Raw genomic sequence first — 25,206 nt, forward strand, 5'->3', positions numbered from 1 at the left:
GGGCGGCGCGCGGGCGGCGCGCGGGGGCCGCCGGGAGCAGGGCGGACGCTCGCGCCCCTCCTCCTCTCCCCGCCTCCGCGCCGCGGCGCGCTCGGGCTTCGAAGCCGAAATGGGCGCCGCCGCGTGGGCATCGCCGCCCCTGCCGCTGCGCGTATCTCTCCTGCTGCTGCTTCTGCCGCTCCCGGGGCTGCCCGAGGGCTCCTGGGACCCGGCAGGTTACCTGCTCTACTGCCCATGCATGGGTAAGGCCTCCTGAGCCCTCTCCTCAAATGGGGAAACTGAGGCCCGGAGAGGAGAAGCCACTCCTCCGGGGTGCCCAGAGACACCTTGACAGGTCCAGGAAAGAACCCCCGCGCGGGGCCCGGCCTGCCCCTCGCTTCTCTGCCCCAGTTGCAAGGGCACTGAGGGGCCTCTGTATTCACCTTTCCGTTTGGCAGATGAGAAGACTGAGGCCAGGAGAGGTTAAGTGTCTTGCGCAAGGTTTAAGCTAGCCCGGAGTCCAGTGAATGGAGTTAGTGCGGCAGGACTTGACGTCACTGACCCAACCCTGGTTCTGGGCTATTCTTTCATTAATTCAAATATTTGTAGGGCACTTACTCTGTGTCCAGCCCTGTTCTCTGCTCTGGGGATGTGGCAGTGATAAGACAGAAAACTCCATGCCCTTGTAGAACCTTCATTTAGTTGAGGAAGACAGACAATAAAAGAAACGTAAAAAATAAGTAATGACAGAGTATCCTAGAAGAGGATGAATGCTATGGGTAAATAGAGAAAGGTAAGGGAAAATAGAAGAGCCGGTTAAGGGTGCAATTTAAATGGGGCGGTGGATCATCATTGTAAAAGTCAATCCTTCTTAAAATTCTCCAGACTCCTGACCACAGTGGTTTGGCCCTGCCCATATCCACCGCTGCCCTCTCCCCAGATCCTCCAGCTGCAGCCACATTTGTCCCCTTTCTGTTCCTCACACGTACTCAGGACCTGCAGCCTGGACTCGTCCCTCTGCCTAGAACACCCTCTTCACTGCCAGACCCGCTCCTTCCCATCCTCAGGTCATAGCTTAAATGTCACCAGAAAGGACTTCGCTGACCTCAACCCAAATAATCTCCTCCTTAGTGTTTTCATCACCAAAGGTTTTTCTTGAAATTATCAAAATTTATCACTATATATTTGTTTACATGTTTAATGTCTCCCTAGCTGGACCGTGAGTGCCATGAGGGCAGAGACCTTGTCCTTCTTGCTCACTTCTGTATTCCAGCACCTAGCAGAGAGCCTGGCACATAGTGGCCTCTCAATAATATTTGGGGAATGAATGAATGGATGCCATGCTGGGGATAACGAAAAGAGTCAGACACGGTCGTTCCCCTGAGGCATTCACGGGCTGAGGAAACAGCCAGTACAAAGGCCAGGAAGTGGGAAAAGACATTCTAGGAAAAGTGAAGAACCCTAAGTAACTACAGTCCGAGGAGGGGGACTGAGTATGGCAGGTGAGGCATTCGAGTTGCCCCTTTATGCACAGGGGAGTGAAGATAGAGGTGGAAAGGCACTCCTGACTGAGGGAACAGCAAGAGCAAAGGCACGGGGTGGGGATGGGAAGTGTAGAGCATGTTTGGGAAACAGCAAGGAACCTGGAGTGGCTGAGGCAGACAGGGCAGGGCCTGTGGGCCTTGACTGTCAGACACTGGGGTTCAGACTTGATCCCATCCTGCCAGCTCCTCTGGCTCTCTTTGGTGTCCTGGCCGTCCCAGCTCTTGGCTCCACATCCTGTCTGAGCCCTGCATGCCCCATGCCCTCAATGCCCCAGCCTCACTTCACCCACAATTTACCATCCAGGGCGCTTTGGGAACCAGGCTGATCACTTCTTGGGCTCCCTGGCATTTGCAAAGTTGTTGAACCGCACCCTGGCTGTACCCCCTTGGATTGAGTACCAGCATCACAAGCCTCCCTTCACCAATGTGAGTACCTCCCACAGACCTTAGCCCTTGTCCACCCTTCCCCAATGCTGTTCACCTCTGCTTGACCCTGAGTCCTTCTCTGTGCTTTACCTTCCACACCTCTGAGCTTGCCCTACCCCCACCCAGAAGTGTCTTCTCTGGAATAACAGTGGCTAACAGTGCCTGTCTGCCAGGCACTGTTCTGAGCACTGCATGAAGATGAGCTCTTTTCTCCCTCATCACATCCCTGTGAGGAAGCTGGAGTTTAGAGAGGTTAGGTAACTTGCCCAAGGTCACACAGCTTGTGAGTTGTATAGCTGGAATTCAAGCCCATGTCTGTCTGACTCCAGAGCCTGTGACCTGAACCTAATGCCCCATTTCCAGCCCTGGTTGGTCCCACCCTCTGTACGTCCCACTGGTCAAAGGGTAATGGGTGCTACTGTCAGTTTTGAAGAAGAAACTGAAACACAGGTTAATTAATAATGTGTCCAAGGCCACAAACCCAGGCAGTCTGGCTCCAGAACCACCTCTTCCCCATCAAGGGGCTCCCTTAGCATGGTGATGCTCAGCATCCTCTGGCTCCTTGCTTATTCTTTGTGTCTTCCGCTGGTCCTGTGTCTGCCTTTGTTCACTTTGTATCCATCGGGGCCTCGCAGTAAGAACTGAATTAAAATTTAATGAATTGACTTTAAAAGTTTTTAATATACTTCAAAAATTATATTTAGTATGTACAAAACACTGTATTTCATTCTTATAGTCTTTTCTCTGCATAGCTTTTATTTTTTCCTTTGCATACCTGTATTTAGAGAGGTTTTTAACAGTTAGAGGTTAAGAGATCATAGCCTGGCTGGGCCACTTACTAGCTGTGTATCTTGGGCAGGATACTTGACCTCTTTGTGCCTGTTTCCTCATCTTTAAATCAACTGAGCTCATTGATGTAAAATTTGTAGGACACAGGAAATCTTCAGCAACGGGAGCCGTTGGTGTTCAGATTTTTTGCATTCACTGATGTGGTTTAGACGTTGTCCGTTCATCTCCCTCTGCCTTGCCTGCTTTCTCTCACCTTGCTTCCTCACCCAAGAGTGTTTTGGAGTCTCCATGTCTTGCTTTCTATGGGTTACTCAACCTGTCCCAATTGGGCTCCCCTTCCCCACTGGGACCTTTCTCACAGAGGTCACCAGGGACCTCAAAATCGCCAAAGCCAGGGGTCATTTCTCAGTCTTTATCTCAACTGATGACCTCCCAGTGGCACCTGGCCCCGTGAACCTCTGTCATTCCTGAACTTCCCTATTCTCCTGGCTTCCAAGACACAGCCTGTTCCTGCTTCACCCCTGACCTCTCAGTATTTTCCTCTTTGTGCTGTATTGGGGGCCCCTCTCTCTCCACTCACTGTTTGAATGTTGGTGTGTCTCCTCTTTCTGTTTGCTTATTGGTTGTGTGACCTCAGATGAGTTATCTGGATTCTGTCTGCCTGGGTTTCTTCATAAACAAACTGGAGATGGTTGTATTCCTACATCTTAGAAACAGATGAGCAACCCCATGATGTGCAATGAATACAGCAGCTGGCACTAACTTGGCACTCAATAAATATCGTTGCTATTATTACCATTATTTGCTTTGCTATAAATTTCTGTTGACTCTTGTGGCTTTCACTCTTCTCCACATACCTCCTAAATTTATCTATGGCCTAGACTCTTTGACCACAGACCTGTGTTTCTAACTCCTAGACCCTTGAGTCTACTTGCATGTCCCATAGATGTCTCAAATTCTCAAAGCCGGAACTGAACTTGGCAGCTTTCCCCTTCTGTGTCACCTGTGTCACCACCTATATTCCCAGCCTTAGTTTCTGTCACCTCCATTCACCTGGATACCAAGCCAAGGACATAGAAGTCACCCCAATTGCCTCCCTTTACCCTCTGCTTCACCCTCCTTTACATCTTCTGACCTGTCTGTGTCTCTCCATCTTCATTTGGACTTGTGAGAGATGCTCAAAAGTACATATTGAATGAATACTTGAACAAATCAAAGGACTATCGCAGTAACCTCCAATTCTTCTCCTTCCTCTTAATCTTACCATCAATACATTCTCTCCTCCACCACCACAGTGATCTTTCAAAAAGGCAAAGCACGTGTTATTTCTGCTTAAATTCCTTCAGCAAGACCTTGTTGCTAACAGTTAAAATTCCCAAAGTCTGTGCCATTGCAATGCCAGTGGCTCATGCAAGAAGGGTGCAGTGGTTAAATCAGTTTGGGAAATTATATTCTCAATTTCCCATCCCCCCAAAATTGGAGATTCAAAACGCACATCAGCGTGTTAGAGGCCCTGAGAAGTCTTGTAGTAAAGAAACCAGCTTGGGCCAGCCTGGTGGCGTAGCAGTTAAGTTCACACGTTCTGCATCTCAGCAGCCCTGGGTTTACCGATTTGGATCCCGGGTGCGGACTTGGCACCGCTTGGCAAAAGGCATCCCATGTATAAAGTAGAGGAAGATGGGCATGGATGTTAGCTCAGGGCCAGTCTTCCTCAGCAAAAAGAGGAGGATTGGCAGCAGTTAGCTCAGGGCTAATCTTCCTCAAAAAAAAAAAAAGAAACCAGCTTAACACAGCATTTCCCAAGCCTGTTTAATTCTGGAGCCTTTTTATTGCAGAACTCTTTATCCACATGAACTAGTGAAACGTGCTTGGGAACCCTGACCTATAGGGTAAAGTCTAAATTTTATTCCATGATGTTCTAAGAAGTTTTTTAATCTAGAAAAATATAGAGATTAGGGGCCAGCCAGCCCTGTGGGCATAGTGGTTAAGTTTGTGTACTCTGCTTCAGTGGCCCGGGGTTTGCTGTTTCTTATCCCAGGTGTGGACCTACACACTGTTTATCAAGCCATGCTGTGGTGGCATCCCACATACAAAATAGAGGAAGATTGGCACAGATGTTAGCTCAGGGCTAATCCTCCTCACCAAAAAAAAAAAGAGAGATGAATACAATCACCATCCATGCACCCACCACTGAAGTGATAATTATAAACATTTTCTCATTTTTGCTGCATCTTTTCTTTTTGTTGATAAAAGACATACAATGTTACAGATAAAGTTATTAAAAGGTACAATGTCTCTTGGCTCCTGAAGCTAATCGTAGCTCTTCTCCCCACCCCTACCCCCAGAGACAACCACTGTTGCTGATTTAGTGTCTTTGGTGTGACTCATTCCGGGTTCTTTCCTATACTTCTACTGTGGCTCTGAGCATCCTTGTGCCCATCTCCTGGTGCAGAGTACAAAAACTTCTCAAGGGCAAATACTTAGAGATGGAAGGAGCATTTTAAGTTCTATTAGATGCTGCAAGGTTACATTCCAAAGTGTTTGTTCCAAAATGTACACTTGTACCAGCCATGTACAAAAATGCCCATTTCCCCACATCCTTTCCAACAATTAGAGTTAAGCTGTTAAATTTCACTAGTCTCATGGGTAAGAAGTGATGTCTTGTAACTGTAATTTGCTTTGACCCAATTACTAGTGAAGTTGCACACCTTTTGAGTATATTGGCTCTTTGGGTTTCCTTGGCTGTGAGTTGTTCTCTCCTGTCCTTTGCCCATATTTTCTCTTTTGTCATTTGTCTTTTTTCTTATGGATCAGCAGGCATTTTTTTAATACAAGGAATACTACTATTTTTTCTTTAGTTTGCAGGTATCTTGTCCCAGTCTGTCTCTGTCCTAACTTTGGTGTCTTTTGCCACAAGTTTCCATTGACATGTGGTCTGAGCTGTCTGGGTCTTGGAGTGTATGGCTGTAATAAATGTCTCTAAAATAGCCACTAGGAAACTGAGGAGGGACCCTCGCTCCTCCTTTTCTCCCTTTCCTGTAGCTCCACGTGTCCTACCAGAAGTACTTCAAGCTGGAGCCCCTCCAGGCCTACCATCGCGTCATCAGCCTGGAGGACTTCATGGAGAAGCTGGCACCCACCCACTGGCCCCCTGAGAGGCGGGTGGCATACTGCTTTGAGGTAGCAGCCCAGCGAAGCCCTGATAAGAAGACGTGCCCCATGAAGGTGGGTCTTGTGGGTTTGGGGGGCTCTTTCTGCCTGTTTCATGCTCTCTAGGCCCCCGAGACACTGGGTAATGGCAGTATGCGGGGGGAGGCACCAGAAGGGCTTAGAGTAGAAAGATGGAGACTTAAGTTCCATTTCTGGCATTTGTCAGTGGTGTTACCTAAGCAGAGGACTTTGTTTCCTCTGAGCCTTTATTTCTACCTACAAAATAAAGATGCCATTCCCAGCTCTGTCTCCCTTATAAAGTGTCATGGGGGCCAGGTGTAAGGGTACTTTGTACACTGTAAAGTGCCATATCAGTACTAATAACTAATACTCACATAGCACTTACTACATGCCAGTACCATGCTAAGAGCTTTCCACATCTTAATCCACTTAATCCTCTCACTGCTCCATGAGGAAAGTACTATTAATATCCCCATTTTCCAGAGAGGACACTGAGTGTGACACAGAGAGGTTCAATATTTTGCCCAAGGTCACAAAGCAAACAAGCGGTGGAGCTGGGATTCAACCCTAGCTAATTTGACTCCATTGTCCACCCTCCTAACTTGTATACTGCCCTGCCTCTCAGCAGGTAAATGAGAAGCTATCATATTTTGTAGTAGAAATTTGTAAATGTCTGCACTTTAGGAATAAGACAATCCCCAATATGTCTTTCAATGCTCATGTTGAAGTCTGGGGTGGGTGGTTGGAGGAGCCACGAATTTTGAGAAGGGAGACCTGGCTTACTGCCCCAACACTGCCCTCACTTGCTGTGTGAGCTTGGGCAAGTTCCTTACCTTCTCTGGCCCCTGGTCTCCATCTTGAAAATGAGGGCATTGGATCAGCTGGTCTTGAAAGTCTCTTGAAGCCCTTGTCCCAGTTCCAAGGTCCACTTCCTCCCCAGACCCCCACCAATGCTGCAGGGTTAGTAGAATGTGGCATGTGAGCAGGAAAGACTCCTTCAGACACTGTGGTGAACATCTCCTGCTGGAAACCACACTGGAGGCAGGGCTGCCCTCCTCGGCCCCAGCCCAGGAATTACAAGGTGACATTCCTACTGAGCCATCCGATGAGGGTGATTCAGCCTGAGTTAATCACCCAGGGTTGCCCCATCACCGTTCCTTGGCCCCATCCCCAGTTGGCTTCCCCTCCCCCGCAGTAAGCCTTTGACGCTCTCTCTCTACAGGAAGGAAACCCCTTTGGCCCATTTTGGGATCAGTTTCATGTGAGTTTCAACAAGTCGGAGCTTTTTGCAGGCATTTCTTTCAGTGCCTCCTACAAAGACCAGTGGATCCAGAGGTACTTGGAGGGGCAGCATTGCTGGGTTTAGGGGAGGGGCATGGGGCTCATGGACCTTCCTGACCCTCTCCCCCTCTACCACACCCTGATGTATGAGACCAAAGGTGCAGCCATTCTGTCTGTTGAACTTGGGATCCTATGTGATCTGTTCCCATCTCAGCGCCTGACACGGCGGGACGTTGACCTGCCACAAGGTTGAGCAACAGTTTATCAGCCGATAAAGGATGTCATAAAAAGGCTATTATATAGTCACATGAGTCTCGATTTCCTCCTCTAGGCGTGAGAATCACTCCCCTGTTACCTTCCTTTTCACAAGGTGAAAATTCGAAGCAGCTTCTAGAGAAGAACAATTTCAGGTGCAGACTGAGAAATGATGTCATCCTGATAATAATTGAATTTACTTTATTAATTGCGTTCCAGTAGGCCCTATTAAAAAAAATAGGTTAGCAGGGCATAGGCACAGGCTGTGAAATATTTATAGAGCGTCTGTTGTGTATGCGACAGAGTACTCAAAGGCCAGAGGTGATATATAAAAATGAGGAAGACCCAGCCTCAGCCTTCAGGGAGCTACAGTCTAGTTGTAATGATGATAGCTAACACAGTGCATTTGCCCTTGATGCTATAGCGTGGCAAAAAAGAGCGTGGGCTTAGAGGTCAGTCTTGGCTTAGGAGCTTATGAATTCATGCGTGGTCACAGCACGTGGCATTTACTGGGCCAAAGATAGACTGATGTAGAGAGACGAGCACAGGCTCAGGATAAGACAGACCTGAGCTCTGACCCAGCCCTGCATCTCTCTCAGGTGACCCTGAGCAAGCCACTCCAGCTGTCTGGACTGAGTTTCCTCCTTGGTTTAATGGAAGGAGCACTATGGTATCTGCCTCCTAGTGTATAAAGCACACGGCACACAGGAGGGGGCCAACCAGTGTTAGCTGTTACTTTTATTATTTACATGCTTTATTTTATTTAAGCCTTTGAGAAATGTCATGAAGTGGGTATTATGATCCGTTTCCATTTGAAAGGTGAGGAAACTGAGCTCAATGAGGTTAAATAACTTGCCCAAGATAATGCAGCTGTTCAGCAGACAGCTGGGGTCTGTATGTAAGTCTTTAGTAGCTAGTAAGAGCTAATGTTTATTTAGTGCCTGCTATGTGCTAGACACAGTTCTAAGTCTTCACTTCACCACCTAAGTCTTCTAAGGTGATGACTTATTTAATCCTTCCACAAGTCTGTGGGACAGATGTTATTGTCATCTGTGCTTTACACATAAAAAATTTGAAGCAGAGAGGAGTGAAGTTACTTTCCCAAGGTCACACAGCTTGAAATGGCAGAACTGGGATTTGAACCCAGGCAGTCTGACTTCAGAGCTCCCCTTCTTAATCACCGTGGAGAAAACAGCTGTGCCTTTAACAGCTGGCAGTTCCTATTTGCCCTCAGACTTGCCCTCAGAGCTAGTTCATGAGCTAGTGAGGATGCTCAGTCATGGCAGATTCTAATCCCCCCTCATTGTTGATCCCAGATAGGACATTCCCTTTTGATCACTGGCTTGGTTCTCCCCATTCAGCTCTGAAAGACTGGACCTGTGGCCAGAAGGCAGACCTGCCCTCCAAGGATGGAGATTTGCCCCTTTTGACAAAATGCCAGAAAAAAGAAAAAAATCACACCGGCTCTAAAAGCAGCTCCAAAAGCAAATTCCAGAAAGCCAAAAAAAGTGGACAATCCTGGTCGGAAGAGAAGGGACGGTGCTGCGTGGATGCACCAGTCAGGGAGTGCTGCTGAAATGCTTGTCCGTTGCCCCATAGTCATGTTTGAGTTCGTTGAGTTCTAGAATTGGGTGAGGCCTTGGGGAAGCTTGTGCCTTACAGCCAAGTTTTTGGGAAAGGAAGTCTAACAGGGAAGATGAGGTCCCTGGAGCCTGTGTGAGAGAGTTAGGGCCGCCTAGGCAGCTGGCTTCCTTCATGCCTGTCTCCCTTCCACACCTGTTTTAGAAGCCCCTCCTGAGTGTCAGGCACTGGTCTGGACTCTGGGAATACAGGCAAGAATAAGGCAGATAAAACCTCTGCCCTGATGGAGCTGAGCCTAATAGGGGAGACAGTGAATAAACTTACGTTAGACAGTTCCAGAAGACATAGTGCTATGAAGGACGAACAGGTGATGTGTGATTGGCAGGGCTGAGACCTTGTCTTCGTCAGCTCAGGCTGCTGTAACAAAATACCGCAGAGGAGGGGGCTTAAACAACAGACGTTTATTTCTCAGTTCTGGAGGCTGGGAAGTCTGAGAGCAGGGTGCCAGTATGATCAGGTTCCAGTAAGGACTTCTTGGCTTGCAGGCAGGGCCTTCTTGCTGTATCCTCACATGTTGGAGGGAGAGCAAGCTCTCTGGTCTCTTACAAGGCTGCTAATCCCATCATGAGGACTCCACCCTCGTGACCTCCTCTAAACCTAATCACCGCGCAAAGGCCCCACCTCCTGATACCATCACACTGGGGCTAAGGGCTTCAACATGTGGATTTGGGGACCCACAAGCATTCAACCCATAACAGACCTAAAGGGTGAGGAGTCAGCCCGGCAAAGAGCTGGAGGGGAAGGTAGTTCTTCTTGGCGGGGACCTTGAGCACAGAGGCTCTGAGGCAGGAACAAGTTTCGTGTGGCCAAGGGGCAGGAAGAAGGCCAGTGTGGCTGGTGTGGGGCACGTGAGGACAATGGTAGGCTGTTCCTGTCCTCTGTTGCTGCATAATAAATCACTCCAAAACTTAGTGGCTCAGCAGCAATTTATTAGTATATCTCAGAGTTCTGTGGATAGACTAGGCTTAGCCGAGGAGTTCTTTTGTTTGTGTTCTATTTATCCATTTTCTTCATGGAATCCCAACCGGACAAAATTTCAATCCGCATTAGACATCTAATTCTTGGAATGAATACCGTTTAGAATATCCACCACAGACTTGTTGGGAGATTCGTTGTTTTTTTTTTTAATAAAGAAAAAAGCTAAATTTACTCATAATCCTATCACTTCTCAAAAAAACACTGCTAGCATTTTGATATATATACTTCCATTCTCCAGACATTTTTGTACACATATACATACCTATACGTATTAACGTAAAACAAAATTATTATATATAGTTTGTCATCAATTATTTAATTAACGATCTTTTCTGAAGAGTAATTAATATCAATATTTACCAGGTTCGTAAATATTCTTGACAGGATTAGTTCTAAACATATAAAAACATGAGATTTGAAAAAATGGTTACTGGTGTGTATATGTGTATTTATGCCAGTGGAGTGTCTGCATGTATTTATTTAACCATTTTTAAGTGTACAATTCAGTGGCATTAAGAACATTGATATTGTTGTACGACCATCACCACTATGCATCTCCAGAACTTCTTCATCATCCCAAACAGAAACTCTGTACCCATTAAACAGTAACTCTCTGTTCCCCTTCCCCAGGCCCTGGTAACCTCTATGCTACCTTTCTCTCTCTATGATTTTACCTATTCTAGGAACTTTATATAAGAGGAATCATATAATATTTGTCCTTTTGTGTCTGGCTTATTTCACTTAACATAATGTCTTCAGGGTTCACCTGTGTTGTAGCATATATCAAAATCTGAATAATAGTCCTTTGTAGGTATAGACCACATTTTGTTTATCCATTCTTCTGTTGATGGACACTTGGGTTAGCTGGGCACTTCTTGCTTGTGGTATCATGTGGCTGTAGTCAGCTCTCGTCTGGGGCTGGAGTCATCTGAAGGCTTGACTGAGTTTCATGTCCAAGAGGGCTCATGCTGGCTGTCATCCGGGAGCTCAGCTGGAGCAGTCAGTTGGCATGCATGCACTTGACCTCTCCATGTGGCTTGGACTTCTGACAGCATGGTAGCTGGGTTCTGAGGGCGCATCTGGGGAGTGAGTGTTCCAAGGGACAGGAGGTGAAAGCTGCTGGCCCGCTGAAGCTTGGGCCTAGCAGCTGAACAGTGTCACTTCCACCAGATGCTATGGGAGAGGATATAGAGCCCACCCACTGGGAAGAGATTCAAAGAATTAATCTTCCACATAGGGCAGGAGATTGGAGCAGTGGGCAGTGGGCAGACCATGCAGGGCTTTGCAGGCCCTGGTGAAGCAATCTGATAAGCCTGTGAATGCTTTGTAGGGGTGAGTTTGAGGGTGTATGTATTTTAGACATTTTGTAGAATAGTGGACACTTACTTGCTGTAGAATATTGTCCTTTGGGGGTTGGGTATGGGTGTAGGGAGAATGACATTGGAAAGGGTCAGGCTCTTCTCCGGGCTCACCATGTGGCTAGGCAGATTGCTTCCCTTCTCTGGCCACAGTGCTCCATTTATAACATGAAAAGGGTGAGTAAGATCATTGGTTTTCAAACTGTTCCTCAGAGTTCTTGAGAAGTGCCTGTGGTGCCACAGGGGCAGCAGTGGGGGCCAAGTTGGAGGAGTCCAGCTCCCCTCCTTCAACCAGTAACCCTCTTGTGTATCAGCTAAAGGTTTTGATAGCCACAAGTCTAATTTAGGCTACTTGTAACAAGACCGAAAACAATAGCAGACTAACAAGATAGAAGTTTGTTGTTTTCTTAAGTTAAAAAGTACTGGAGTATTCAGCCCAGGACTGCATGGCAGTGCCGCTGTGTCCTCAGGAATTAGGCACCCATCTCTCTGCTCAGCGCCCCAGTACTGGCTTTTTCCTCAGTGTCACCTCAGGGGCAAGATGACTGATAAAACTTTAGCCATCAGGGGCTGGCCCCGTGGCCGAGTGGTTAAGTTCGCGCGCTCCGTTGCAGGTGGCCCAGTGTTTCGTTGGTTCGAATCCTGGGCGCAGACATGGCACTGCTCATCAAACCACGCTGAGGCGGCGTCCCACACGCCACAACTGGAAGGACCCACAACGAAGAATATACAACTATGTACCAGGGGGCTTTGGGGAGAAAAAGGAAAAAAATAAAATCTTTAAAAAAAAAAACTTTAGCCATCATACCCTTGCCCCAGGCAGCTGAAAGGACAAAAGGAGTAGAAGAAGGATACATCCTGACCTTTTTAAGGAGTCTTCCTTCCAGGTTGCTTACAGCTCATTGGCTGGTATTTAGGCACATAGCCATAGCTAGCTACAAGAAGTACTAATAAATATCTTTATTTGGAGCTGCTTTGTGTCCAGCTGAAGATTGGGTACTAGGGGAAGGGGCTAAGAGGTATTTCTTCCCCATGAAGTGATTTCTGAGGATCTTTCCAGCTCTGCTGGTTCTGAGTCTATAAATACCCTGGTGGATGTTTAATTCAACAGATATTTATTACACATTTGCTGTTAGAAGGCTGTGGACCATCATGCCGAACCATTCTTGTAGTATGAAGGTAACAGGTATTTGAGCATGTGGCTTGTCTTTCTCCCAGGCTGCAGCCTCCCTGAGAGGATATAGACAGGTGATGTGTAATTGGCGGAGCTGACACCTGAAGGAAGATGAGGAGCTAGCTGTGCAAAGAGCTGGAGGGAAAGGTAGTTCGTCACAGCAGGGCCATGGAGAGCAAGGCTCTGGCTCGTTTGTGTCCCTGCGTCCTCTGCATTCAGCATGGTATGCGTCCACTGGTGTACATCCATAGGTGTATCCGGGGCACAGAAGTGGATGCTGTGCATAGAGAAGCACCAGGTTGTTGGGAGATCTCAGTGGAGTAGCTGTGGTGGTGAAGTACCCCAGAAGTTCTCTGCGCCCAGCAGCAGGAGAGCGTGCCTTCTTCAGCTGGGTAGTGACCAGGCTAAGGGCCTGACCTAGGGTGGACAGTTAGGGGGCAGATGGAGGTGGGCAAGCTTTCTTTCCAAATAAGACCCTTAGTCCCCTCTTTCTTTCCAAACAACACTCTCATTGGGAGCAAATGAGCTCACCAGTCTTGGCTTCTTGCTGCTTTTCAGGTCAGAGCTGATGTCCCATTAGGACAACTGTGTGCTGATCCAGAGCTGGTGGGAAGGTGGATTTTCCAAATCTGGAATTCACCAAGGGCCAGCAGCAGGTTCCTTCCAAGAGGTCCGAGAGGGCACAGATCCTGATTTGATCTTAGTGTTCCAAGTTGCTGGGAGATCACAAACTCCTGCTTTCCTTTTGAAATCCTTTAAGGTGGCATCTAAAAGGAACTTGGCCAAGGGCCTGGCCCATATTAGATGCTCAGTTAATATTTGCTGCTTCTTCCTCTAACCCCTGAGAACCTAATCTGGTCTTTCTGGTGAGATCCCTGAATCCTTCTCATTTGTTCATTCTCTGCAAAAATATTTATTATACTACTGTGTATTGAGACCTGTGCTAGGAGCTGGAAATCAGAAGAATAAGCCACAGAGTCAGCTCTTGAGGTACTTGTTGACTGGGGTGGGGGAGATGGGAGTGAGGAATAGTAGTTAAGAACATAGATTCTGAAGTAGACTGCCTGGATTCAAATCCCAACTCCACCAATTTCTAGCTTTGTGACCATGGGCACGTTACTTAACCTTTCTGTGCTTCAATTTCCTCATCTGTCAAATGAGAATAACAATAGTACTTACCTCACAGAGCTCTTATGGGAATCAAATGAGTTAGTATACACAAAGCAATTGGAACATTGCCTATCAAATTAAGGCTCAATAAATGATTCACATGTATGTACATACAAAATTAAAATCTGACAAGATGAGCATTATATAGAGTCAGGCCATGGAACACTTGCTTGTTGCATCCTTGTCACAGGCCCTGGACCATGTGTGTGGGAATCATGGTGAACAAGACTGCTGGGGCCCCTACCCTCATGGGCTGACAGTGGAGACGGGAAGAAGTTGTTGAGCACATCAGTGTGCCTAGGGCGGTGAAGGAGACGTGGGACAGGGAGCCCTCGCCTAGGAGCTGAGGCTTGGTAGTGGTGACTGGTCTTGCGGGTTTGGAAGGTGTTAGCTGGGCGAGGTGTTTGAGTTGGGTGTAAAGAATGAGTGGCATGTCCATTGCAGCACTGTTGTTTGGGTGGAAGATTGGAACCACCTCACTCTCCAGCAGGAGGGGACTACATAGGTAAATTGCAGTTTATTTGTGCAAAATGGGAACCTTCAAGAGAAGCTAACGTGATCACATGATCAACGTAGCCAAATCTCTGAAACATAAAGTTGAATTTTTAAAAAGTTGAAATAGGTCATGTACAATATGATGATGATAGTCAGAATTTTCCCAGAGCTTTCTGTGTGCCAAGGGCTATTCTGAATGCTTTGCTTATGTTAATCCATTTAATCTTCTCAACAGCCCTATGAGGTAGGAACTGTTATCAGCTCTATTATACAGATAAGGAAACTGAGGCACAGAATGGTTAAGTCACCTGCCAAGTTAGTAAGTGGCACAGTCAACGTTAGAACAAGGCTGCCTAGCTCAACAGCCCATGCTACACTGGGTAAAAAGCATTTTTTACATTTATATAAATAGTAAAAGTGTAATCATGTGTAAAACCACAGTACCTTCTGGGAAGAAGAAGAAAAGAAGGAAAAGAGGTGATAGGATAGAGCTTTTGTTTAGATGTGTATTTTTTTTTAAATACTAAGTATTTGTACGAAGCAAAGAATATCTGCTAATTTGAGTCATGGGTATGTGGATCGGTAAATTATTTTCTGTATTTTCCTGTGTGCTTTGAAATATTTAACAATATTCCATTAAAATTTTTATTGAGATAATTGTAGATTGACATGCAGTTGTAAGAAATAATATAGAGAGAGCCCGTGTACCGTTTACCCAGTTTCTGCCGATGGTAACATTTGCAAAGCCGGAAAACCGTACACTGTCACAACCAGGGTGATGTCCACCTGTCTTATTCAGATATCCCCAGTTTTACTTGTGCTCACTTCTGTGTGTGTGTGTGTGTGTGTGTGTGTATTTAGTTCTATGTGATTTTATCACGTGTGTATGTTCGTGGATCCACCACCACAGTCAAGATATTGAAGAGTTCTAAGATCACAAGGATCCTTGTGTGGTGTGGCCAGTTTATAACCATACCCACCTCCCTAAACACACACACACACACTCACACTCTCTCACACTCACACACTCTAGCCCCTGGCCACCACTAATGTCTTTTCATTTATGTTCTCTTCTGTAATTTGTTATTTCGAAAATGTTATATACATGGAATCATACAATATGTAGCCTTTTGGGATTGGCTTGTTTCACTTGGCATAGTTCCCTTGAGATCCATCCAAGTTGTTGCCTGGATCAATAGTTTGTTCCTTTTTATTGCAATAGTGTTCCATGGTATGGATGCACCACAGTTTCTTTAACCCTTCACTTCTGGAGCGATTTCTGAGTTGTTTCCAGTTTTTGGCTATTATGAATGAAGCTGCTATGAACATTTGTGTACTGGTTTGTGTGTAAATATAGGTTTTTATTTCTCTGGGATAAATGCCTAAGAGTACAGTTGCTGGGTCATATGGTAATTGATTGTCTGGTTTTGTAAGATACTGCCAGACTTTTCCAGAGCGGCTGTGCCTGTTTCATGATTTTAAGAAAAGGATTTTAGCCGGCAGAGAGAAAGCATTCCACGTAGGGGGAAGAAGTCCGAGAGGTCTGGAGTTTGAAAGTGCGGTGTGAGTTTATGGAACGTCAGGGTTTCACGTTGCTCAGATATAGCCTGGGTTGAGCTGATGAGGGAACACAGGTTTGCACCTCATTCATTCAGTCAACAGTTTTTACTGAGCTCTTACGTGTGTCAGTTGCTGTTCTAGGTGCCTGGAGGCACTGCTTTCAGAAGCCTGAGTGCAGCAGAAAAGACAGAGGTGAAACAATGACAAGGTGCATAGTGTGCAAGGGAGGAGGAGAGCCTTCAGGAGAGTATGATGGGGGCATCGGCAGACTCTGGTGCTTTCCATGAGGGCGGGGACCATGCCTGTCTTGTTCTCCCCTGGGCCCCAGCACGTAATAGGCAATCGATAAATATGTGTTAAATGTTGAGTGAGTGATCTCATCCAGTGTACACATTCCCTGTTAGTGGGACCTGTCCATTGCCCTCTGGAAGCAGCTGCACATCCCAATCCCGCCATGTGGGTAAAAGGGCAAAGGCTCAGTCCAGACACCCCACCCTGGAGTGAATTACCACACCACAGATTGGAAGCCAGCATGACATACAAAAGGTTGGAATACTCTACTGTAAATTTTTAATTGTTAAACAAGCAAAGAGGGTTGTAAATTCTCTGTGGCGGGACAGTATTGCATAGTGTGCCTCTTGCCGCCGCCAGGGTTTCTTATCAGCCCGTTGGGGTTTCACAACCTCTCCTGCTTCTTGCCTGTTACAGAGGCCCCTGCACAGGGTCTCTGGGGCATGGTGCAATGCCATCCTTTTTCCCGTGGGGGTGGTGGCCAGGCTCTCTGTGCATACGCTGTCTGACTTCCCCTCATCTGTCTTGTGCCTAGATTTTCTCCAAAGGAACATCCAGTGCTTGCTCTGCCAGGGGCCCCAGCCCAGTTCCCCGTCCTAGAGGAACATAGGCTGCTCCAGAAGTACATGGTATGGTCAGATGAGATGGTGAGAACAGGAGAGACGCAGATCCGCACCCACCTCATCCGGCCATACGTGGGCATTCACCTGCGCATTGGCTCCGACTGGGTAACTTCCCCCTTCCTCTCATGGCTGGGTTGGACATATCCCTAAGCAGGGCTCATGCCTGTGGGGGTTGAACAGTGAACCTGTTACACCAAGTCCCAGCCAGGGCAGAGAGGTCTCAGTCAGCCAAGTCCATCGGACTGTGCCCCATGTTCCTGCCATAGACACATCAGAAATGTGGCTCCAAAGTGCTTGCTTGCCAGCTCCTTTTTTTTTTTTGCTGAGGAAGGTTTTCCCTGAGCTAACATCTGTGCCAATTGTCCTCTATCTTGTATGTGGGTCACCACCACAGCGTAGCTGGTGAGTGGTGTAGGTCCACGCCTGGGATTCAAACCCACGAACCCAGGCTGCCAAAGTGGAAAGTGTGAGCTTAACCACTACACCACAAGGCTGACCCCATGAGCTCCATTTTTAACAGTTGCCATTATCATTTTGCAGATGAATAAACTGAGGTATCAAGCTAGACCATGGGTCAGGCAGCAAGCCAGAGAAAGACCCAGAGCTCAGGAGTCCTCGTCTCAGCTCAGTGTTTAGCCAGTAGACTCCTTGTTGAAAAACTAGCTCTAGAGATTGGGTGGGGCTCCCAAGAAATGAAGATGTCATCCTCCGAATCTGGAGGCTGCTTAAGTGTGCAGAAACCTCCTCAGGTTATCCTCCGTGTGAAGATAACAGGAGCAACGTAGACAAACTCCTTAATTTACATAAGAAGATATGTATATTTATGTATGTATGTTAGAAATGCTCATTGTCGAAGACTTGAAAATTACTGGAAAGTAGAGAAATTAGGTCAAAATTCATTCAGAGTCAATTGAGGAAGTAATCACACATTTACCCACTAGGCTCCCTTCTTGCCCTGCTTCCACAGAGAAGGGCAGCCAGGCCTGGAATAGTTGATGAGTGCACTCAGCTAAACTTTCAAGGAACAGGTAGTTCCCATCTATACTTTCCTCAAACATAAAAAGGTATAAGAAGCTGTTTTTCATAAAGCTAGCAAAATGCTAATACCAAATGCAGATAAGGGTGACTCAGAAAAGTGCAGCCCATTCTCCCTGATGAACATAGATGCACGGATCCTGAGTGAAATACGAGCAAGTAAAATCCGATAACATATTAAGAATATACAACATAAACAAGTAAAATTTATCCCAGGAATGCAATTAAATTCACTATATTAACACCCAAAGAAGAAAAATCATATAACCATCTCAACAGAGGCCAAGAGAGCATTTGATAAAAGTCAACACTCATTCATGATTAAAAAAAAACTCAACCAACCAGGAATAGGAGGGACCCACCTTAGCTTGATAAAGGCTATCTCTCTGAAACCCACAGCAAACATGGACGTTGTGGGAGCTATCAGAAGTGTTCCCACTGAAGTCAGAAATCAGATAAGGCTGCCCATTATCACCACCATGGTTCGGAATTCTACTGGAGGTCCCAGATAATGCAGTAAGGGCAAGAAAAAAAATTTGTAAAAAGCCAGTATCCCACTACCCAGAAATAACCACTGTTACTGTTTTGATGCATTTCCCTCTTCCCTCCATGCTTTTTTAAAAAACAGGGCTGAGCTCCTCCTATATTGCCTGCCTTTTTCCACTTACCAGCTCTTGCTTCTGGGGTTCCGGGCCAGTTGCTGTCTTTAACTCTGTCCCCCCACCCCATCCCACAGAAGAACGCCTGCGCCATGCTGAAGGACGGGACTGCAGGCTCCCACTTCATGGCCTCTCCACAGTGCGTGGGCTACAGCCGCAGCACAGCGGTCCCCCTCACCATGACCATGTGCCTCCCCGACCTGAAGGAAATCAGGCGGGCCGTGAAGCTCTGGGTGAAGGCACTGAACGCCCAGTCGGTCTACATTGCTACGGATTCTGAGAGTTATGTGCCTGAGATCCAGCAGCTCTTCAAAGGGAAGGTAGGTGCAGGCCGGTGGGTATGCAGCAGGCAGGGAATCAAAGAAAGAGCCAGGGCGGTCCCAGCGCTCCCACTGCATGCTTCATGACCTCACACCACCAGGCTTTTGCTTGGACATTCCATTCCTCTCCAGTCTCTACCCTTCTTTCAAACCTCAGCTCAAACACTCCACAGATGCTCTCCGGTTTTTTCTCCACTCCTGTCACTAATGTGTCCCTACTGGGAGCTATTGTTGCACTTTATCACATCTTCTCTTGGGACGCTTTCTAGACTATGTGAGACTAGGGTAGAAGTGTGTCCTGTTTCTTCCCAGGAGTTGGGGCTCCTTGAAGGCAGGATCCAAGGCTGACTCATGGTTCTATTTCTCAGAGTCTAGACTGGTACGTTGACCTCCTCCAGGTCTGAGACCCCACCCTGCCATCACCAGTGTCTAGGACAGTGCCTAACACGTAGTAGACGCTTGGTAAATGTTTGTTGAATAAGGACGCTGAGAGTGGTCCCTTGGTAGAGATCCAGCGTAGCAGAGAGAGTAAGAGCGTAGACTTTGGAGCCACAGAACGTGGGCTCTATTCACTCTGCAGCCCTGCACAAGTTACTTTACCTCTCTGTGCTTCTGTTTCTTTGTCTATAAAATGAGACTGAGTGTAGTACCCTTCTCATAGAGTGACTGTGAAGATCAGATATAAAGAAATTAAAACAGTTCCAGTACAAAATAAGCGTTCAGTAAAGTTAGTGTCATTGATAGTAGTAGGTGGTTGATGAATAAAGGGAAGGCTCTTTTGTGCTTAGTAAATGCTGAAGGGAGCAGTGAATGTAGGTATTCAGTATATGACTAAATAGCAGAATGCGCTTGGTACTGCCTGATTGCAGAGCAGGTAATAAGTATGTATCGATGAAAGGGCTGAATCAGTAGTAAGCGTTCAATAAGACTGTTGAATGAATGAAAGCCCTAAATGCTTGTGCAGACCCTAAAAGGCAGATACCTGCTCTCCAGCAGTGGACACCCTCGGCCTTATGTGGAGGGGCTCTCTCTCTCTCTTCACCCCAGACACAGGCTGGAAGCTGCGGCTTGTGGAGAAGGTGCTGAGTCAGTGCATTCTGGTCTCCCACCCACCCACTTTATAGAAGAGTATCAGAGCTGGGAGACCCCCGAGCGCCTCTGACCCAACCCCTGCGTTTTATAGCTGAGAAAGCAAAGTCCCAAGAAGGGATAGAATTTACCCAAGAGGGCTCAGAGCTAATTATAGTGGGCATGACACAGAGCGGGTAAGTTTCAGGGCGTGGGTGGAATCGCTTGGGGGATTTTGCCATGATTAAACTAGTATTATTTCTTTACTACCTTCCAAATAGCAAGATGATGATTTTTGTTACATCAGAAATCTCTGTGTGACAGCAAAACACTTTCAGCCCCAGTTCTGCCCCCACCCCCACCTCTGTGCTAAGTGGAAGCACTTGGAGAGCCCCAGGGAGTTTTTGTGAGTTTTAGAGTTGATGTGTTTGTTACGCCTTGAGCCTCCTGCCATTTTCTACTTCTTGTTCCCATGCCGCTGCCCTTGTCCTTCCCCACTCCTCAGCCCCCCCTCTCCACAGGCCCAGAGCCCACCCTTCCTGCTGAACTGAGCCTGCTCCTCCATTAAGCTGGGCCAGGACTGAGCCAGGGATACTGATAAGCTGGGGGGCTGCCTGCAAGGCTCATGGTCTAGACTCAGGGAAGAGGCTCTGCAGAGAACTATAACGTGCGCCACAAGAGAGGTCCGAGGGTGGAGGTGGGGCTCACTCCCTCGTCCAGTCAACAGATGTTTACTGAGACAGGCCCCAGGCCGCGTGACAAGCAAACCGACTCAGCCCTGGCCCCAGTCAGGTGCAGGAGATGGACATTAATCAGAGTCACTAAGGAGTGAAAACTATAAAGGGAGACGTGTGCTGTGAGGTGAAGGAACTGGTTCTGTGGGAGTGTAGGGCAGAGGAGCCTGTCCTAGCCTGGGGGCCAGAGAGAGCTTCCCCAAGGAGGTGAGACTTGAGCTGCCGGCTGAAGGCTAAATAGGAGTTAAGCAGGCAAAGAGACAAGCACCCCACACAGAGGGAAGAGCATGTGCAAAGGTCTTAAGGAGGAGGGAGCTTGGTGTGTATTGGCTGGAGCTCAAGGGATGAGGGGGAGGCATGAGAGGAGATGGAGAGGTAGGCTGAACAGGGCCTTGTGGGCCTCATTCAGGACTTGTCATCTTGATCTGAAGAGCAATAGGGCACCATTTAAGGGTGTTCAGCTTGGGGTGGAGGGCGGGACAGGCAGGTAGGAGTATCTAAGAAAATTTCCTCTGGCTGCTGTGTGGTGAGCAGACCAGGAGGAGAGGCAGCGAGGGGACCAGTGAAGATGCAGGAGATTGTGGTGGTTGCCAGGGAGTGGTAATGCATCAAGATAAGGGCTCACCTTTGGAGAATATCTCCGGAATTGATTGGACAGGACTTTAGGCTCCGAGGCATCCAGGCAGCAGAACTGGATGGGTGGGGTGCTCTTTGGTTAGATCAGTTTATTGGGGGAAGCCAAACCTGTCCGGCTAGGGCTTCGTGAGAAAAGTAGAGCTAGAGCTGAGCCTTGACAGTATGGTTGGGATTTTAATGGGAAGGGAGAAGGCATTCCAGGAAGAGAGAACTAACAAGCAGAGGCACAGAGTATGCATGAGGGGTGTGTTTAGAGTTGAGGCTGGCAGAGGGGAAAGGGTGCTGGGGAAGGGGATGTTCCGTGTTGGGGTGGGCCCCGGAGCTGCTGGACAACACTGCTCTCAGATGCCCAACGCTACGTCTTAATCCCCTCTGTGCCTCCTTTTATGTCTGTAACTTCAGCACAGGGGAAGAAGGCTGGGGCTATGGCTGCAGGCCTTGGCTGAGCCAGCCACCTTGGCCTGCACCCTGGCTGAAACGCCCTGCCCTTCCTCCTGCAGGTGAAGGTGGTGAGCCTGAAGCCTGACGTGGCCCAGATTGACCTATACATCCTCGGCCAAGCCGACCACTTTATTGGCAACTGTGTCTCCTCCTTCACCGCCTTCGTGAAGCGGGAACGGGACCTCCAGGGGAGGCTGTCCTCTTTCTTTGGCATGGACAGTCCCCCTCAGCTGCGGGACGAGTTCTGATCCTGGCTAGAGCACATCACCAGTCTGAGCTGGTCCCTCCAACCAGGTCTGGCAGCCAGAGATGCTCCTAGGATTGATCCCCAAAGGAGCAAGCTCCTCCTCTCTCTCGCCACAGACAGAGAAAAGTACCAGGGACTTCCTGGAGGAGGAAGACAGTCTATCTCCCAGGGCACAGGACTTCCAAGCTCCTAGGAGCCAGAGCATTTCCCCTCCTCACGTACTTCCTGCTGTTTCTCCTGGGAATTTTTCACACCAGCCAAGCAGTCCAACTTCTGTCTTTTGGTCTGCCCTGCTCTGAGCAGCCTGGGATGCTGACCTCTCTTCAGAGAGATTTTTTATATAGAGAGAGATTTTTATAGTTTGGATACAAGCTATGACTACCCTAGAACTCTCCCTCATTTAAAAAAATCAGTGAAGTTCATTAACGTAGGTACCTAAAGTGACCTTAACTGAATGTGGATGAGGCAGGGGTGGGGTGGGTATATTGGCCACTTTTCCAGCTGACTCCCAAGGTGACCCTCAGACTTATCCCACTGCCTGGCCAAGCCATTGTCGACCCCCCTTCCTAGGCCATCTCCAGGGTTTGGGGCAAGAACAGTCTCCTCCGTTGTAAACACTGTGCCAATGGAAGCTATCAGTCTGGGTGCAGTGCAGGGCTCCACAGGCAGCTAAGTGCTGCCAACAATAGTGTGTTCCCAGCAAGGATCATACGCCATCAAGCTCGCCATCGTGATATTGCTCTCAAAGTCTCTTGGTAGTTGGTGGCCTGCCACAAACCTGGCACCATCAGGGTCTCATAACACATCAGAGGCCAGGGCTTGCTGGTCTGGTGGGATCCTTCTGAAGGCTGCCGTCTCCTCTTCTGATTTCTGGTTCCAAGGGGCCTGGTTGTAGAATTTTGCCATTGAATTGGTATCTGAGGCCTGTCCTCCCAGCCTCCCTTCTGTGGCTGGAGCCCTCAGTCCATGTTCTCACAGGGAGTGCTTGCTAAGCGTCTGACCAGATACAAGATGCCCAGGAGCCAGGAGCCATCAGAATTCCCAGTTTGGAAGCAACTTTTGCCCCTTCCCATCCAGTGTAATCTCTGCCAACCCCGTGAGGCTTAAGGTGTTACAGTGATAAGTTTCTTTGTCTCTGTCAGATGCTGCATTTGTAATATCTGTGACTCCTGAGAATCTGTGATTTTTTTGGCCTTTTGGTTCTAAAATTCAACTCTGACACTGGCTGACCTCTTCCCCGCCCTGTGCCTCGCGTGGCCTTTGATCCTGGACAGGTGGGGGAGACTGACAAGAGCCCGGCCCAGAGCTCCGTGCAGGGCTTCTCCCCTGCTTACCTTTGGGAAGAAATACTTTCATCAGAGCACACTGGGTCAGAGGTTGCAGGGCAATAAGGACATTAGACGCCAAAGGTGGCATTTGCTGCCTAGAACTGCTGCCCAGCTCTTAGCAGAGAAACTGTACAGAAAGAGCTTTTGTATTCTCCCTCCCGGGAGAACAGGACATGTTTTAAATCCTGGATGGACTCTGACAGATGATTTGTCTGTTCAGACTTGTTCACGAGCCTCATTCAGAGACGCAGGAGCCCTTGTCCTCCGGCCTCCATCCGATGGTTGGGAAGGTGTGGCTTACTGGCTGGTTTCATTTGCTGGATTCATTTGCTGTCCACAACCTCACACTAGGCACGTGCTTTAGAGCCCGTGGCACTGCTGGGCCATCCAGATCATGATTAGCCTCGGCAGTAATAACAGCTTGTGTTCTGGAGGAGAGGGCGCAGGAGTTGTAGTCAGATCCAGTGTATGATGTAGGCAAGCACTTTATTCCTCTTTGGTCTGGTTTCCTCACCTGTAAAATGGTGATAAAACTGATGGGGTTGTTGAAAGGCTGAGATGAGATAAAGCACATCTAGGAGCACATTGTATACTTGAAAGAGACAAAGGCACCTATGTGGCTGTTGATTAATTTGACTGCCTCTTGTGGCACACCTACCCTGTGCCAGGCACTGTGCTTGTTTAGAGCTTTATGGGCATTCTCTGGTTTGGGACCCGCCCCATCCTTGGGAAGTAGGAACTGTTAATATCCTCTTTCTACACAGGGAAAAAACTAATGCTCAAAAAATTCTCAGAATTTTGCCAAGGCTGCACAGCTAGTAGTAGTAAGCCAGGATTTGACTTCCCAAAGCCAGTTCTGTTAGCCACCAGTTTACAGGGATGCACTGCTCTGCTCTGCTGCCTCCAGTTTACAGGGATGCACTTCATGCTGTGTGTGCCACAGAGGCTTCCGATGGGAAAATGAGCAGCCAGCTTAGTTCCCATTGGGCTCCTTCTAGGGTTCTGCTCCTGCCAAGAGGTTTTGGGGAGGGCGAGATCACCCAAGAAACAGAAAGCCCACGTGAAGCTTACAGCTCTCTTGGGTGGTTAGTTAGATCAACATTCTTTCATTCACCAGGTATTTATTGATCACCTACTATGTGCCAGGCTCTGTACCAGGTACTAGGGATTCAGCAGAGAATCAGACATAAGGTCTTTGTTCTCAAGGAATTTGTATTCTAGTAAGTAGAAGACACTACAAACAAATGTACCATGGGAGGTGTTGATTAAGCACTATAAAGAAAGATAAAGGGTGTGGGGTGCAGAGGGGGAGCAGTGCTGGTTTAGACAAGGAGCTCAGGTGAGCCTCTCCCAAGAGCTGCTGTGGAGGAGCGAGGGACACACTCATCCAGATGTCTGGAGGCAACACACTCCCTCACCTCCCCCTCGCAGAGGAAACAGCAGTGCAGAGGTCCTGAAGCTGGAGACGGTGAGTGAAGAATAGCAAGGAGGCCAGTGTGGCTGGATTGGCAGGAGTGAGGTGGTGGGCAGAGCAGTAGATCAGAGCAGGAGAGGCGACGCGTCCTGCAGCCTGGAGGGCAGTGGTAAGGTCGAGGCTGAGCTTTTATTTGGAAAATATGGGAAGCCTTTGTAGGGTCTGCACAGAGAGGGTCATGGTCTGATTTACATTTTTGAAGCACCTGTCTGGCTGCCACATGGAGAAGAGATGGGAGGGAGGAAGGGTGGAAGCAGGGAGACCAATGCAGGGCTGTTACACAGATGTAGGGGGGAGAGACACAGTGGGACTCAGGATGGACTCAAGCAAGGATCATTGCATTGAAGATGGTGGGAAGTAGTCAGATTATGGATATATAAAATTATTTTTAAATTTCAACTTTTTTAAAGATATGTCTGTGCATAGTTTTAATCATGCAATGTATAGAATGTAATATCCTGTTTTTCACTTAATAGTATATTTTCCATGTTGGTACATAGCCTGAATAAATGTCTTTAGTGACCTAAAA

At 47.8% G+C, this 25,206-nt stretch overlaps 1 protein-coding gene across 1 annotated transcript; it reads left to right on the top strand.

Annotated features, from left to right (window-relative positions):
- Positions 1 to 9: 9 nt before the first annotated feature.
- Positions 10 to 25,206, top strand: POFUT1 (protein O-fucosyltransferase 1). Its single transcript, XM_014845060.3, has 7 exons — positions 10 to 242; positions 1,828 to 1,949; positions 5,781 to 5,963; positions 7,132 to 7,244; positions 16,648 to 16,840; positions 18,507 to 18,749; positions 21,688 to 25,206. Exons 1-7 carry the CDS (start codon positions 110 to 112, stop codon positions 21,874 to 21,876), a joined length of 1,176 nt encoding a protein of 391 aa, XP_014700546.1. The 5' UTR covers positions 10 to 109; the 3' UTR covers positions 21,877 to 25,206.

Source organism: Equus asinus, chromosome 15, assembly GCF_041296235.1.
Source record: "Equus asinus isolate D_3611 breed Donkey chromosome 15, EquAss-T2T_v2, whole genome shotgun sequence".
Classification (NCBI taxonomy): domain Eukaryota; kingdom Metazoa; phylum Chordata; class Mammalia; order Perissodactyla; family Equidae; genus Equus; species Equus asinus.